The following is a 14,202-nucleotide window of genomic DNA, read 5'->3' on the forward strand; positions in this document are numbered from 1 at the left end:
AAGTCATTTTTAACATAAGTAAGTCATTTTTAACTACTTTGGTTAAAATATGCCGGTCCAAGAAAAGTTTAAGTAAGTTGGGACTTTGGTGAAAATATAATTAGATCATTGATATTGTTTGAAATAGAAAAAAATTGCAAAAAGATAAAATTTGAAGAAAGCAATTAATAATCTATCCTTTTTTGCAAAGTGATTTATAAAAATGACCATCAATTTCTTGTAGGAGGGGATTTATATATAGAATTGGAGAGAGCAAGCTTATCAACTAATAATTAAAGTTGTCTCTAATGAGTGTTTTTGCAAGAATATGCAATAATGATAATGTCTGTCAAGGTGGTAAGCAGAATCGTCATATGTTATTTCAGTTAAAGATACATCCAACAACATCATTTAGAATTTAGAACTTGTTCTGATCCTGTTGCATTTTGCAGAATCACATTTCCTCAGGAAACAAACACTAACTAGATTGGAGAAAAGTGAAGATTCTGAAGTTCGTATGATATTAAGGAAACTTCCGTAAATTTTTATTCTACGGCTTTAAAATTCTCAAATACCAAAGAAAAGAAACACAGAAACTACATGAAATCATCATCCAAAACCATTTTAGAATAATGAAGAAAGCAAGTATTGAATCCAAAACTATTTCCCCGGCCCTTTGCATAATTAAAAAAAAAAAGATAAGATAAAGAGTAGGCAAAGGCAATATTATTCCCCAGAGCTCAGAAATACATGAGGAAAAAAAAAGAAAAATAAAACAAAATTAAAAAAAAAAGGAGAACTATGGCACAAGATTTTCTCTCCCTTATAAAAACAAGGCATAAAATAGCTAGCTAGGCCTTCTCTAAGTCTCTTGTTTCAAGAAATTATATTGTTTTTGCGGCCATTCTGCTAAAAACAAAAAACAAAATATTTATTACTTGTTTCTCACACTGTGTAGTGTTGCTGAATTGTTTCTATGTCCAAACCTTTCAGCTTCACCACTGACTCAACGTGTCCCTTAAGTGTGAGTAGCTCACGAAGCCTGCAAGTGAAAGCGCAAGAACATACAAAATATCAACTTCTCTGTTCCAGTGAGATACTATACATTGACTATAACAAGGAAACATGAACTAATTGGAAGACCAGGATCAAACTCAATTGGTGATTTTTGTTGTGATTTGTGAGTTCCTATTAAGGTCTCAAGAACTTAAGGCAAGTGTGGTTGCTTACCTTGCAACTTCAGCTCGTCTCTTGGCCTGCTCAGCAATCTCAGACAGTTCTCTGTAGCTGTTCTTGTCATTGAAACTGCTAGAAGCTTCTGGTGGTTGAAGCCCATGGAGGGTCCTCTGAGCAAGAGCCCATTGAGCTTCCCTCTCCTCCTTTCCGTAGTCTTTCTTGGTAGTGAAGGCAGTCTGCAAATAAATTTTAAAGAACAAATAAATCTTCTGGTTTTAATATTTCTCTCAAAAACATTGTTTGAGGACAGAAAACAAAAACTTCAGATCATAGAACAAAACCAGTTCAAGTTTGAGATTTGTTTATGAACAGGTAAAATCAATAGGCTCAAACATACCTTGTTTTCTAGCATATTTACCCAAGCCTTGCCACTTAAGATGTAGCGGATAGCAAACTTCATCAAGTCAAGTGGAACATAGAAGACAACACTATAGAGCCAGATAACTCCAGCCCAACCCCAACCAATTCCATGTACTCTTGCAAAGCCCCAGTTTGCATATACTGCAATTACTGTTGCAATCTGCATCAACATATAACCTCAAAAGATGTTAACACAGCTTTGCTAGAAATAAACAGGCTATTTTAAACCATATCAAATAACTCATTCTCACGTCTCAAAATCTGAAAGTTAAATGGACTAAAAAGATCATTATACTGACCAGCTGAGCGATAATGAATGCAATTACTAACAGGTATCCAGGGCGTTCGGCATAGGACCAGCTGCGAGAACGGGTCACAAAGATTAAAGCCTGGCTCACTATACTGACTTGAAGATACAAAGCCGATGTCATTTCATGAGGACTATCATGAATGTGTCTGACTCCAAATTTGTCCTAAAAAAATAATCAGAAGGTGTCAAAAGCTTTGAGCCTAAGAAGGTTTGACAGGTAACGGCAAATTATAATGGGTTTTTACGGGGAAGAATGTAGTTTCTTTCATTGCCCAGAAGAATATGACAGTCATCAATGCCAAGTAGCCTCCAAGAGCAATTCCAGTAGCAAATATTTCTCTGAGTTTCCAGCTATCAGGCGTGGGAGACGGCTTCACTCTGTCCTTTGAAATAGTCATGATTGTTCCTTATAGCATAAATCAGTGGGTCAAATCTCCATTATAAGATTAATAGAGAATTAAGAATTTTGATAGGTATTTGTTAGAAATCTTACCATCATTAAGAATGGCTATAATCAAAACCATGAATGGAGAGAAGTCGAATTTCCAAATCAGTGCAATAAACATGAAGCCAAACTGTGAATTTAGAATGAAAGAGAATCAAATTAGCTAATATTCACAATTCCCTGTCGTAATGAATCACACGAATTTTCATAAACATGGCATCTACTTACCACTATACGGATAGTGATAGAAACTGCATAGATCTGCGATACAAAAAACATAATGTGACTTGAGATCATTTCAAGCAAAGACATCGTATTAAGGAAGAGTGGAGAATGACTAACAGTGTAGTTTTTCATTCTTTGGAAAATAGCTCTGCTTGTTAAGACAGCACTGATAATAACACTCAATCCAGGTTCTGTTAAGACAATGTCAGAAGCACTTCTTGCAGCATCAGTAGCATCGGCAACAGCAATTCCAATATCAGCCTTCTTCAAAGCAGGTGCATCATTGACACCATCACCAGTCATTCCACAAATGTGCTTCCTTTCTTGCAACTTCTTCACAATTTCATATTTGTGCTCTGAGGGATTGTACATTTAAACATTTGTGAGAGAGAGAGAGGGAGGGAGGGAGGGAGAGTTATAATTGACAAAGTCAGAGTCGAAAGCAAGACCAAATGAAAGAAAATAAAAGAAAGGATAGATTTTATTTGCAGTAATGAGATGGTAGCGATTGCACACCAGGAAATACTCCGGCAAATCCATCAGCCTTCTCAATCAGCTCTTCTACAGGAAGTGCACTCATATTTGCATCTTTGTCTTGACCGAGCAAGGAAGCAGATGGATACATATTTGTTCCCATCCCAAGCCTCCTACCAGTCTCCTTGGCTATGGCAAGTTGATCACCTAGGGAGAGCATAGGCCCGTATGTTAAAATTAAAGAAGTTCAACAACAAATGCTATTGTACAGTAGAAAATATTTCTTCCTGAATAATGAGAGTTCTTAGTTACCAGTAATCATTTTGACATTTACTCCAAGATTAAGAGCTCTTCGGATGGTCTCAGCACTGTCATGTCTTGGGGGATCAAATAGTGGCAACAAGCCAACAAACTGCCATGGACCACCAGGACTTTCTTTGGTTCTCTCAGGCACTTCCTGCAAGAGATGAAGACTGGCTATATAACCCTGGCCTGCAAGTGGTTTAGTAAAAGTTGTAGATGAAAAGAAACATTATAAACCTGTCTGGCAACGGCAAGTGAACGAAGCCCTCTTTCTGCAAACTTGTCAATGATAGCATGGACCCTCTTTTTTGCATCTTCCCTGAGGTTACACAAGTCCATGATCTGTAGAGACAAAAACAAATATATTAAAGATCAATATGAGAAACTAAAAACCTCACAAATCATGAACAAACTGAACGAGAAGGTTACCTGCTCAGGAGCACCTTTGCTTGCCCTGTGCCACTTTCCATCAGAATCAATGTAAGTCAAAGCAGTTCTCTTGTCCACAGGATTGAATGGTAAGAAGTGGACTTCTCTAATTCCAGCTCGTGCCTACACAGGAAAAAGACATGCTCAATACACACAATTCAAATTAACAGTCTCCAAAGAATGACTTTAACAACAGAAATGACAATTGTAGGAAAAAATCAAACCTCTTTTGGATCAGCAAGCATTCCAACCATGGCTGCATCTATGGCATCTTGATTTTCAATTCTAGAAGCCCTCGCAGCAAGGAGGAGAACATGATCTTTTTCCACACCTTTTGCAAAGACCTCAACCAAGTTCTTGTCAACACTAAGCTTGTTAAGAGTGAGCGTCCCTGTCTTGTCACTGCATAAAACATCCATACCAGCCATCTCCTCAATGGCAGTCATGCGCTTGGTGATAGCACCTTGCTGTGAGAGCTTGTGAGAACCAATGGCCATTGTGACGGACAACACAGTAGGCATGGCAATGGGGATTCCTCCGATCAAGAGGACCAATAGGTTGTCAATTCCATCCCTGTACTTGCGATGCTGAATTGGGTACATCACAATGAGCTCAGCTACCATACCAACTGCGATAGAACAAATGCAAAAGTTCCCAATTGCTGTGAGAACCTTCTGGAAGTGTCCAACTTGATTGGTGCTGTCCACAAGGTGAGCTGCCTTCCCAAAGAATGTGTGGACCCCAGTTGCTATAACAACAGCCTCAATTTCACCTTGTTTACAAGTAGATCCTGAGAAAACTTCATCCCCAGGATTTTTGGTGACAGGGAGGGATTCACCAGTAAGAGCAGATTGATCTACCTTCAAAGGATCACCCTCAAGAAGACGAGCATCTGCAGGAATGATATCACCTAGCTTGACGCTTATGATATCCCCCGGTACTAGAATTGCAGCCTCTTCCTCGCACCACTTACCATCTCTGAGAACCTGAAAGCACACAAATGTCACGAGTGATCAAAAAATTGGGCTCCATCTTGGCAATTCTTCAAACAGTTGAATAACACAAATTTAATCTTATTACCTTTGTTTTAGGAGCAAGGCCTGCCATGAGAGCCGCAGCAGCATTTCCAGCGTTGTTTTCTTCAATAAAACTGATGGTGGAATTGATCAACAACAATGCAATAATACCCACAAAGTCTTGCCAATCCGGTGGCCTCCCATCACCATTTGCAAGCGCAATTGCCATTATAGCTGCAGCTTCCATGACCCATGATAGGGGATTCCACATAAACCCGAGGAACTTGAGTAGTTTGCTTTCCTGAGTTCATTACCACTAACACAAATCAGTAACATACATTCAGAAAATAGCATTCTGAAAAAGAAGAAGAAGAACGAAGCAACCAATCAACCTTTTTCTCCTCGAGCTTGTTGGGTCCAAATATTTGAAGCCGATTGGCTCCTTCCTGCGAGGACAGTCCTTCCTTGGTGCATTTCAATTGCTCAAACACTTCATCAATTGGAATACGTTCCTGCAAACAACGAATATTAGAAAATATGAATTCCCGCAGACATTCTCTCACATTCCGAGTTGACACAATAACTATATTGATACGGTCCAAGGAACAAAGTATATAAACCCCTTAATTAAAAAGTATTGCTGGAGGGTTGAGTTACATATCAAATTTATGTTTTTACTGTACAATGCATAGACGCTAGAAAATTATTTTTATCATCACAACTTGCATTATAATATGATTTATTATTTTTTATATTTTAAATTGATGATAATCTTGAAGGGGAAAACAAAAGATTGAATACGCGTTGCTGACAGCCATAATAATTCCATAAGAATTAAGTAATACTCTTTTTATCTTATTTATACGGCAGAAAGAGAAGAAAAAATTTAATCTTATTTATAAAGCATTTGCCAATTCTCAATATATTTATTTACATTTTTATCTTTATTAAATATTTTAAATAAAAATACCAGTAACAAAATGTAAGAATATTTATCGAGGATAAAGATAAAAACTTATTAAATTATAAAATAAAGTTGATAAAATTTAAAATTCTTTTTAATTATAATAAAATATATTAAAAGTGATTCATAAATAAAATTATAAAAAATATTTTTTTATTATGAAAAAATGAATGCTTGACTTTATATTCTCCTCAGCAAAGAAGTCAAAGAATGTGTTCGAAACCCCGTCATGAAGAAAGTCGTGTTAGTTCCACGCCTTTTAAGTGGGGGGACCTTTATTTCAAACCCGTACAAATTGCAACCTCTCAATATAAAGATTTATTATTATTTTTTAAGACCAAACCTAGGCAATAATGCAATAACCAATGAAAAAAAAATTAATAAAAAATAATAACCAGTGAACAATATTGTTAAATGGGACATAATTGACAAGTAAAGATTTTATAAAAAAAAAGGAAAATAAACATAAAAAGGGGTGGACATGACACGTGGAATTTAAGACCTGCTTATTTTTTTTTTTTGGATACATGACCTACTTAATTTTGAATAAGTTATATCTATATTTTAGAGAGGAAAATTTTAAAAATTAAATGAATTTTTATTTCCAGATATTGACCAAAGTTCTTAATGATCAAAACATTGTTAGATAAAATAAATCATTTTTTATCGGCAAACCTAGATGGACATTATAAAAATAAAAAGTTACTAAATACTAATTTACTATTGCAAAAAAATAATTTCTACTTTTTATGAAGTTTAGATAAAATAAATCATTTTTCACAAAATCTCTAAATCGTTTAAAAATGTAAACGAAGAAGCCATAAGTTCAACTTAAGTTGAAATCAAAGGTTACCATTTGGAGATTTTTATTTGTTAAAATATCTGATCTTAAATAGATGGCATGGTTCATCCCACCTTGCGCTCCTTGCCTCAATCAGACGCAACGAGGTAGCCATTCGAAGGTAATCACTTGGCTCCGCCACAAACAAACTTCTGCTTATATATATATATATATATATATATATATGTATGTATGTATGTATGTATGTATGTATGTATGTATGTATGTATGTATGTATGTATGTATGTATGTATGTATAGGCCATTTAGCTTAATTCTAATTTTATGATGCTTCAAAAAAAAAATCTTTATTTTAAAAAAACTAATCTTTTTAGAATGGCGATTTATTGATAGATATTCCTATATTCTTGAATTGGTTAATGTAATTTTAAATTTTTGTTGATTATTATAACAATACAAAAATATAAGTTTCAAAGGTTGTTGTAAGTATGAAAAGTAGGCTAAAAAAAGCATTGCATCTAATAAATAAATAAATAGTAGCATTATTATTATTATTATTATTAGTTTATGAATAATCTATATTTAATATAATTTAAATTTAAATTTAAATATTCAATACGAATGATTTTTGTTAGTAATAAAAATATAAATCATTTCATCAAAAAAATATAAATCAATTTCTTTGACAAAATATAAATTAATTATCAATTATTTAAAAGAACCTATAATTAATTTTAAAAATTAATTTACTTAAATATGGCATAAATATGATTTTTCTAATTCTTAAATAGAAAATAATTTTTTTAAAAAAAAATCATTAGATGATAAAGACAATTAGGATAGTATATGAAATATAGATAACTTTTAATGTTAATGTTGAAACAGATCGATCCTAAAATATAATTTTAATTTTTTTATTTAAATATTACAAATTTAAGTAAGATAATTTGAATATCATACTAAGATAATAACTTAAAAAATGCTCCAAAAGTCAAGGATAATATGGAAATGGAAGAAGTTTGAGTTTGGAAGGGGAGACAAAAAGAGCCACGTGGCAGAATCCTCACACAGCTAAGAAGGGCAGCCAATGAAGAAGGCCAAACGTGTTGACCGGCGCATCGTGACAGGAGGCAAAGGGGACATCAGATTGCGACCTTAAGAGATGCCGAGTTGCCAACTAAACGCTCCATGTGATTGGCTCTCTCTCTCTCTCTCTCTCTCTCTCTCTCTAACGAACCCTATCCCTCTCTCTCTCTCTCTGCCCCCATCTGTGGAGCTTCCAAAAGCTGGCACACTTTTGGTTTGTAAATTTTCAGACTCTTTATTTAATAAAATAAAATAAATTTTAAAATAATTATTTATTTTTAGAATCATTTACAAATAAATAGATAGAATATTTCAAATTAAATCTATTTAGGTTTTTTTTTGCCTAAAAAAATCTGTTGAGGTGAGGTACTGACCTTTCAAATATATGATATTATTATACAATAACATGTTTATTATTTTAAATATATTTTGCATATTTCACTAATGAACCTTAACTATTATGAGGAGTCATAAAAATTTGATTATTTTTCTGTCAGTATATACCTTATATATAATATAAATTCTTATAAAAAAATTGCAAAAAATAGTTGTAATTGTTGTGAGATACAGATACCATGAAAATGGTTATTGAACAAGAAAAAGGAAAAAAAAAAAAAACAAAGTTTGGCGAATATGAAAAGGATGAAGTACCACGGAAAGTACTTTAAACTCCCTCCCGCCAAACAAGGCGGAAACAGAGAGAAGGACAGATGAGTTTGATTAATTAAATGCTTTTTTATTTTTATTTTTTTAATGTTTGTGAAAACCGAAAGCGTATTCCACTCCGTCTCTTATCTGTCTCTCACATGGTTCGCCCTCAGATCCCATGAAAAAACTTCCCGTTTGGTCGCCAAGAAAATGAAAGAAAATCACCAAATAGCAAACAACTTCGACTGATGTATCCAAAGTCAGTCTCGTTCCGATTTAATCTCTCTAAGCACTCACATATAGAAAGGTTCTTAGATATTTTTAATGCGATTATTTCGATAGAGAAAAATATCTCAGGTTAACCTGAATCGGAGTTTTGGTAGACCAATAATCCAAATAAAGTCACAGGAAAAACTTGTGATCACCCATCGAAGATTTATAAACGGTGAGAAAACAGAAACAGAGCAGAAACAGAGTTTGGTATGGAGCCAGACGAAGGGATTTAGAGCGACGTACCAGATCAACGGCCTCGTTTTTAATCTCTTCGAGGCTGATCGCCGCCTTTTCAGCCGCCATCGCCGACGAGTTCGTTCGCCGGAGATCTCAGGAAGCAGAGTAGAAGGAAGACGAGAGGATATTGGTCCTCGTAGTCTTCTTCTTCAGATCAATGGGATAAACAGAGCGAGATTTGCGTATCCCAGAGGAAGAAGAAGCTGTGAGATCACGAGCTGTGTGGGTATTTATATAATCTATCGAGCGGATGCAGGGCCTCACAATTAAGACTGAGAAAATGACGATTCTATCTTTCTCTCTCTAGTTACCGGTGACTTGTCAGTTGTCTCTGATTTTAGCGCTCAAAAATAATTCACCTCTTGTGGGTCCCGCAGATCCTTATTTTAAGGTTTTATCTTATTCCTCGGCTTTTTTATTTTCTTTTTTTGAAGTTTTTATTAAAAATATAATCAGATTCAGATCAATATTTAAAATTTTAAAAGCATATAAAATTGTATATTTAGAAATTAAAATTTAATATAGATAATAAATTATGATTTAATAAAAATGGGGTGAAATTTGAAATTTCAACCAAAAAAAAGGTGAGGTGAAATATTTATAACCTGTATATTTAGTTAAATATAGTTACATTATATTACTCCCTCCATTTAAAAATATAAGGCATTTGTAATTGAATTTTATCCTCAATAAAATAGTTACTTACTTTTCAACTAACTTTATCATTTTATATTTATTTCTATTAAATACTCTACAGTAAATTATAAATATAAAGTCATTATTAATGAGGGCACTTTAAAAAAAAAGATAATAATTATATCTTGGAAAACTAACATGCAACTCCTCAAAAAATATTTTATATTTTAAAACAGAGAGAATATATCATAAGTTAAAATGGCTAGATTATTGTTTTTCTAACAGTATAATAGGCAATATCTTAATACTTTTTAATCCATTAGAATTGCATCCATGTGATATTCCTTTTGTTAAAATATATAAGTTATTTTTTAAAATAATTAATATATAATTTAAACCTTAAACTTTTAAAAGGCATATTCTATCAATTAAAGTTGAAATAATTTTTTTTATTGTTAAATTTCAACAAACATTTAATATATTTCACCAAAAGGAGAGTAGAATTTAGTAAAAATTGCATATTATACTTTATTTTAATAGATATTTGTTTGAATTTAACAGTGGAGGAAATATTACCTCAATTTTAATTGTTTAAAATTTAAAATATATCTTTTAAAAATTTAAAGTTTAAATCACTCTTGAACTTATAACACAAAGTTTGAATTACATATTAGCCATTTTAATCAAATTTTACCTTCTAATAAAATACTTACTTGTCTAGTTGTCCTCAAACTAATATTATTTTTTTATATTTATCTCTATTTAATTAGTGTTTTACTCTAAAATAAAAAATAATTTATTTATAAGAGGGCACTTTTGAAAAAAATTAATGATTATGACTTAAAATATTAAAAATATTTTATATTTTTAGACATTCAATCGTTTAAAAAAACTCTTATATTTTTAAACAAAGGGAGTATACGGGATGCAAAATATTTTAATTTAACAAAACTAAAAGAAAAACAATAATTTTCTATATTTTTAAATAAGTTTTCAAATAAAAATAAATTTACATTAATATTTTTAATGATCTAAAATATATTTCTGGTTACTATTTTTCCCATACACTTACTTGGAATTATGATGAAAATTCTCACCCCTAGGAAAATGAAAAACGATTATTAAGGGCACTTTTTGCTCAAATTTTGCAGTTGATACAAATGAATGTTATAAAATTATAGAGATATACAGAAATATAATAAAATTTGAAAATAACTAAATAATAATTACTCCCTCTGTTAAAAAATATAAAATATTTTTAATTAAATTTTATCTCAATAAAGTAGTTATTTACTTTTAAACTAACCTTATCTTTTTATATTTATCCTTATTAGATACCCTATAATAAATATAAATTTATTATTAATAGGGGCACTTTTAAAAAAATAATAATTACATTTTAAAAGACTAAAAATATTTTATATTTTTTAATATCTAACCCTTCAAAAAATACTTTATATTTTTAAATGGAGAGAGTATTTTTTATAAATTAAGATACATGAATACAACCACAAAAAATATCCGAAAATCAATTATTTACATTTCTGTTAAAGTAGTTGAATGCTTTGTATCTCCTAGTATCTTTGCTGTATTTCTGTTTTTTTTAATTAATTCATTTTATTTTAAAAAAATCCAAAAATCACTAGATAATAATAATATTTTTATTATAACCAAACACAATATAATTTAAAGTAAAATACTTCAACTTCTCCTTTATTTTATCTTAATTGTAGATACTTCCTTTATATTTTTTTAAACCTATATGAATCTTCTCTAATATGAATAGTTATGAAATATAAAAGTTTCCTCCATTTTTAATATTTTATTTACATATACTCAACCATTAGTTCATCATTAAGTCATATGTATTTAATTAAAATATCCTTTTTTAAATGTATATTTTTAAAAATCATTCAAATTATCCAAAAAATAATATATTTTTAATTTTCATTTATATTTAAAACATTTTATTATGTAAGCATATTTCTTAAGTAATTTTTAAGAAAATTAAATATATAAATTAGTTGAAATAATATTCAAACACACACTTCAAAAATTTATGAATAAAATTTTTAATATAATAATTTATGTTTATTATTATACTTACTCCGTTAAAAAATGTAAGGCATTTGTTGAAGAGTTGAATGTTTAAAAATGTAAGGCATTTTTAGTCTTTTAAGATGTAATTATTGCTTTTTTTAAGGTGTCCTTATTGATAATGATTTTATATATATTATAAAGTATTTAATAAGGATAAATATAGAAATATAGGGTTAGTTGAAAAGTAAGTAATTACTTTATTAGGGGTGAGATTCAATTAAAAATGCCTCATATTTTTAAATGAAAAGAGTAAAAGCTCAATTGAATAAATCATAAATGATGTGATATATTCAATCTACTTAAGAATATGTGTGTTTGAATGTATAAATTATAACAATATGAAAAATATAAGCTTTATAATCATCATTTAGCTTGATTATATGTTCATCACGCCTCTTTATCTTATGTTTTATAATAATTTTTAGATTATTTAAAAATTACTTATTTTTTTAAGGGTAAACAAATGGCCATAAGTTCAATTTAATTGAATTTAAGAGTTATTATTTGGATTTTTTTATTTGTTAAAATATAATTGAAATACCTGGTCTTGAATTAAATTTATTGAAAATTTCTATTGTTGTTGCTAGTATATCAAAAGAGACAACATGGTGCATCCAAAGGCCAAGTTGGCTCTATCAGAATTCAGAAACAAGCCTGTGACTCTTACTTTGTTTTTTCATATACATAATTGAAAGATAAACATAAAAAATAAAAAAAAATTAATCATTTAATTCTTATAATTTTAGTTCAATTATAATTCAGTCCCTAATTATTGACTTGTTATAACTCAGTCTTTGAAGTTTTGACTCAATTGTAAATTAATTCTTAAATTTTATTTCTTACAATTTAGCTCCTAAAATTTCAACATCTTAAATATTAGTTCCTATATTTTAAAAAATAATTTTTAAAAATTTTAAAAATTTTAAAATTTATAATATTTATAAATATTAAAAGGGTTTAGTAATTTAAGATGTTAGTGATAAAGTTTAAAATATTTTTAATCTTTATAATTTTATTTTTAAAATATAAAGACCAATATTTAATAGGTTAAAATTTCATGAATTAAATTGCAAGAGGCAAATTTTAGTCATTGATTTACAATCGAGTCAAAACTTTAGAGACTGAATTATAATGAGTAAAATATTAGAAATTAAGTTACAACTAGATTAAAATTATAGAAATTAAATGATTAATTTTTTCTAAAAAAATAAAGATTCTTATGTATATTTTCCATAAGAAACAATCTTTTGAAAACTGTCTTTTTTCAAAAAATATTGAAACAATTTCAAGTTATTTTTTATTTTATTTTCTCATTTTTAAAATATACTGTATTTAATTATTAAAAATTACAATTATCTTGACCAATTTGTATCATAAATCACCATCATTAACATCTATAACCATCAATATTAGTCTATTTTATAATTATAATATTATTTTTAAATTAATATAACCAAACAAATTTTCATTTTGTTTTGTTTTTTTTAAAAATTTTAAAATTTATATTACAAAATAACTTTTAAAAACAAAAAAAAAAAGGAACACAAACCAAACAGCCCCTGTGACTCTGTTTTTTTTTATATACACAAGTAAAAGATAAAAAAATAAGCCATTTAACTTGACTATATTTGTTATTATACTTCATTAAAAAAATAATGATTCTCATGTATCTTTTCCATGAAAAAAATAATCTTTTAAAAATGATGATTTTTTACAAGATACTCTGAAAATTTTGAATTTGATAATCTAATTTTAAATTTTTTTAGGATTATTATAACAATATGAAAAATATAAGTTTCAATGGTTCTTGGGGATATATATCGTGAACAATCCAATACCACTTCTATATTGGTTGATTTTGATTTTTCCGTGGACATATTTGGTTAAGTAGTTCCTTGAACTATGAAAAGTGAGCTAAAAACTCGCATCCATGTAAAAGATAGATAAATGCTATCCCTTTATGAATTACCTACATTTAATATAAATGGCTTTTTATTAATAAAAATATAAAGCAATTATAAAAAAAAAACACTACAATTGATTGTGTTCAGTATTTTTGGTGCCATCGTCAGAATCCAAATTCTAATCCTTTCCTCTAAGGGGGGAAAAAGATAAAGCATTTAGATTCCATGGTATTGATGTATATTTCAAAGAATATATGAAAGCTGCCTGTGGCACAAAAGGTTTGAACTTTTATTTGGTTACTTCTTAAAGGCTAACTTCTCACAAATGTTGAACGTCTTTGTCATAAAATGACACATGATTCAAAATATTTCATCTGCCATGATTCAATGAAGGATATCAATCATGCCTTCAAAAACTTTCATTTTAAAGGAAATACTTGAAAAAAAGTTCTACCCCTTGATATGTATGATGATTTCTATCAGAGTAACTTTACCATGACCGTCTGATATACTTTGATCGTCCAATGTTGAAATTTATTGAAAAATTAGTATTAGTATTTTAAATTGAAAACTATTAAAAGTTTGTAACAAATACACCTTCACTGAGGAGATTGTTGATGAATTTTCTTTTCTTGTACGTGTTAAGGTTATTGTGGATTATACTCAGGTTTTTTTTTGGTCTTTAAAGGCTTGATGCAATTGTTTTTTACTTTCCTGTACACATTGCATATATAATTTTATTTAATAAATTTCCTTTTCACTAAAAAAAAAATACT

General features: G+C 29.6%; 1 protein-coding gene across 1 annotated transcript; it reads right to left on the reverse strand.

Annotated features, from left to right (window-relative positions):
• Positions 1-690: 690 nt before the first annotated feature.
• Positions 691-9,001, reverse strand: LOC129320000 (plasma membrane ATPase 4-like). Its single transcript, XM_054965126.1, has 16 exons — positions 8,793-9,001; positions 5,170-5,289; positions 4,842-5,078; positions 3,986-4,747; positions 3,762-3,884; positions 3,570-3,674; positions 3,342-3,486; positions 3,072-3,236; positions 2,673-2,911; positions 2,559-2,591; positions 2,379-2,460; positions 2,131-2,291; positions 1,875-2,048; positions 1,553-1,735; positions 1,210-1,391; positions 691-1,021 (listed from the first exon to the last, which is right to left on the reverse strand). The coding sequence occupies exons 1-16, from the start codon at positions 8,850-8,852 to the stop codon at positions 925-927; spliced, it is 2,868 nt and encodes a 955-aa protein (XP_054821101.1). The 5' UTR covers positions 8,853-9,001; the 3' UTR covers positions 691-924.
• Positions 9,002-14,202: the final 5,201 nt, after the last annotated feature.

The sequence above is a fragment of the Prosopis cineraria genome, unplaced genomic scaffold (genome assembly GCF_029017545.1).
Source record: "Prosopis cineraria cultivar Desert tree isolate PC_DT_omini unplaced genomic scaffold, ASM2901754v1 PC9, whole genome shotgun sequence".
Taxonomy (NCBI): domain Eukaryota; kingdom Viridiplantae; phylum Streptophyta; class Magnoliopsida; order Fabales; family Fabaceae; genus Prosopis; species Prosopis cineraria.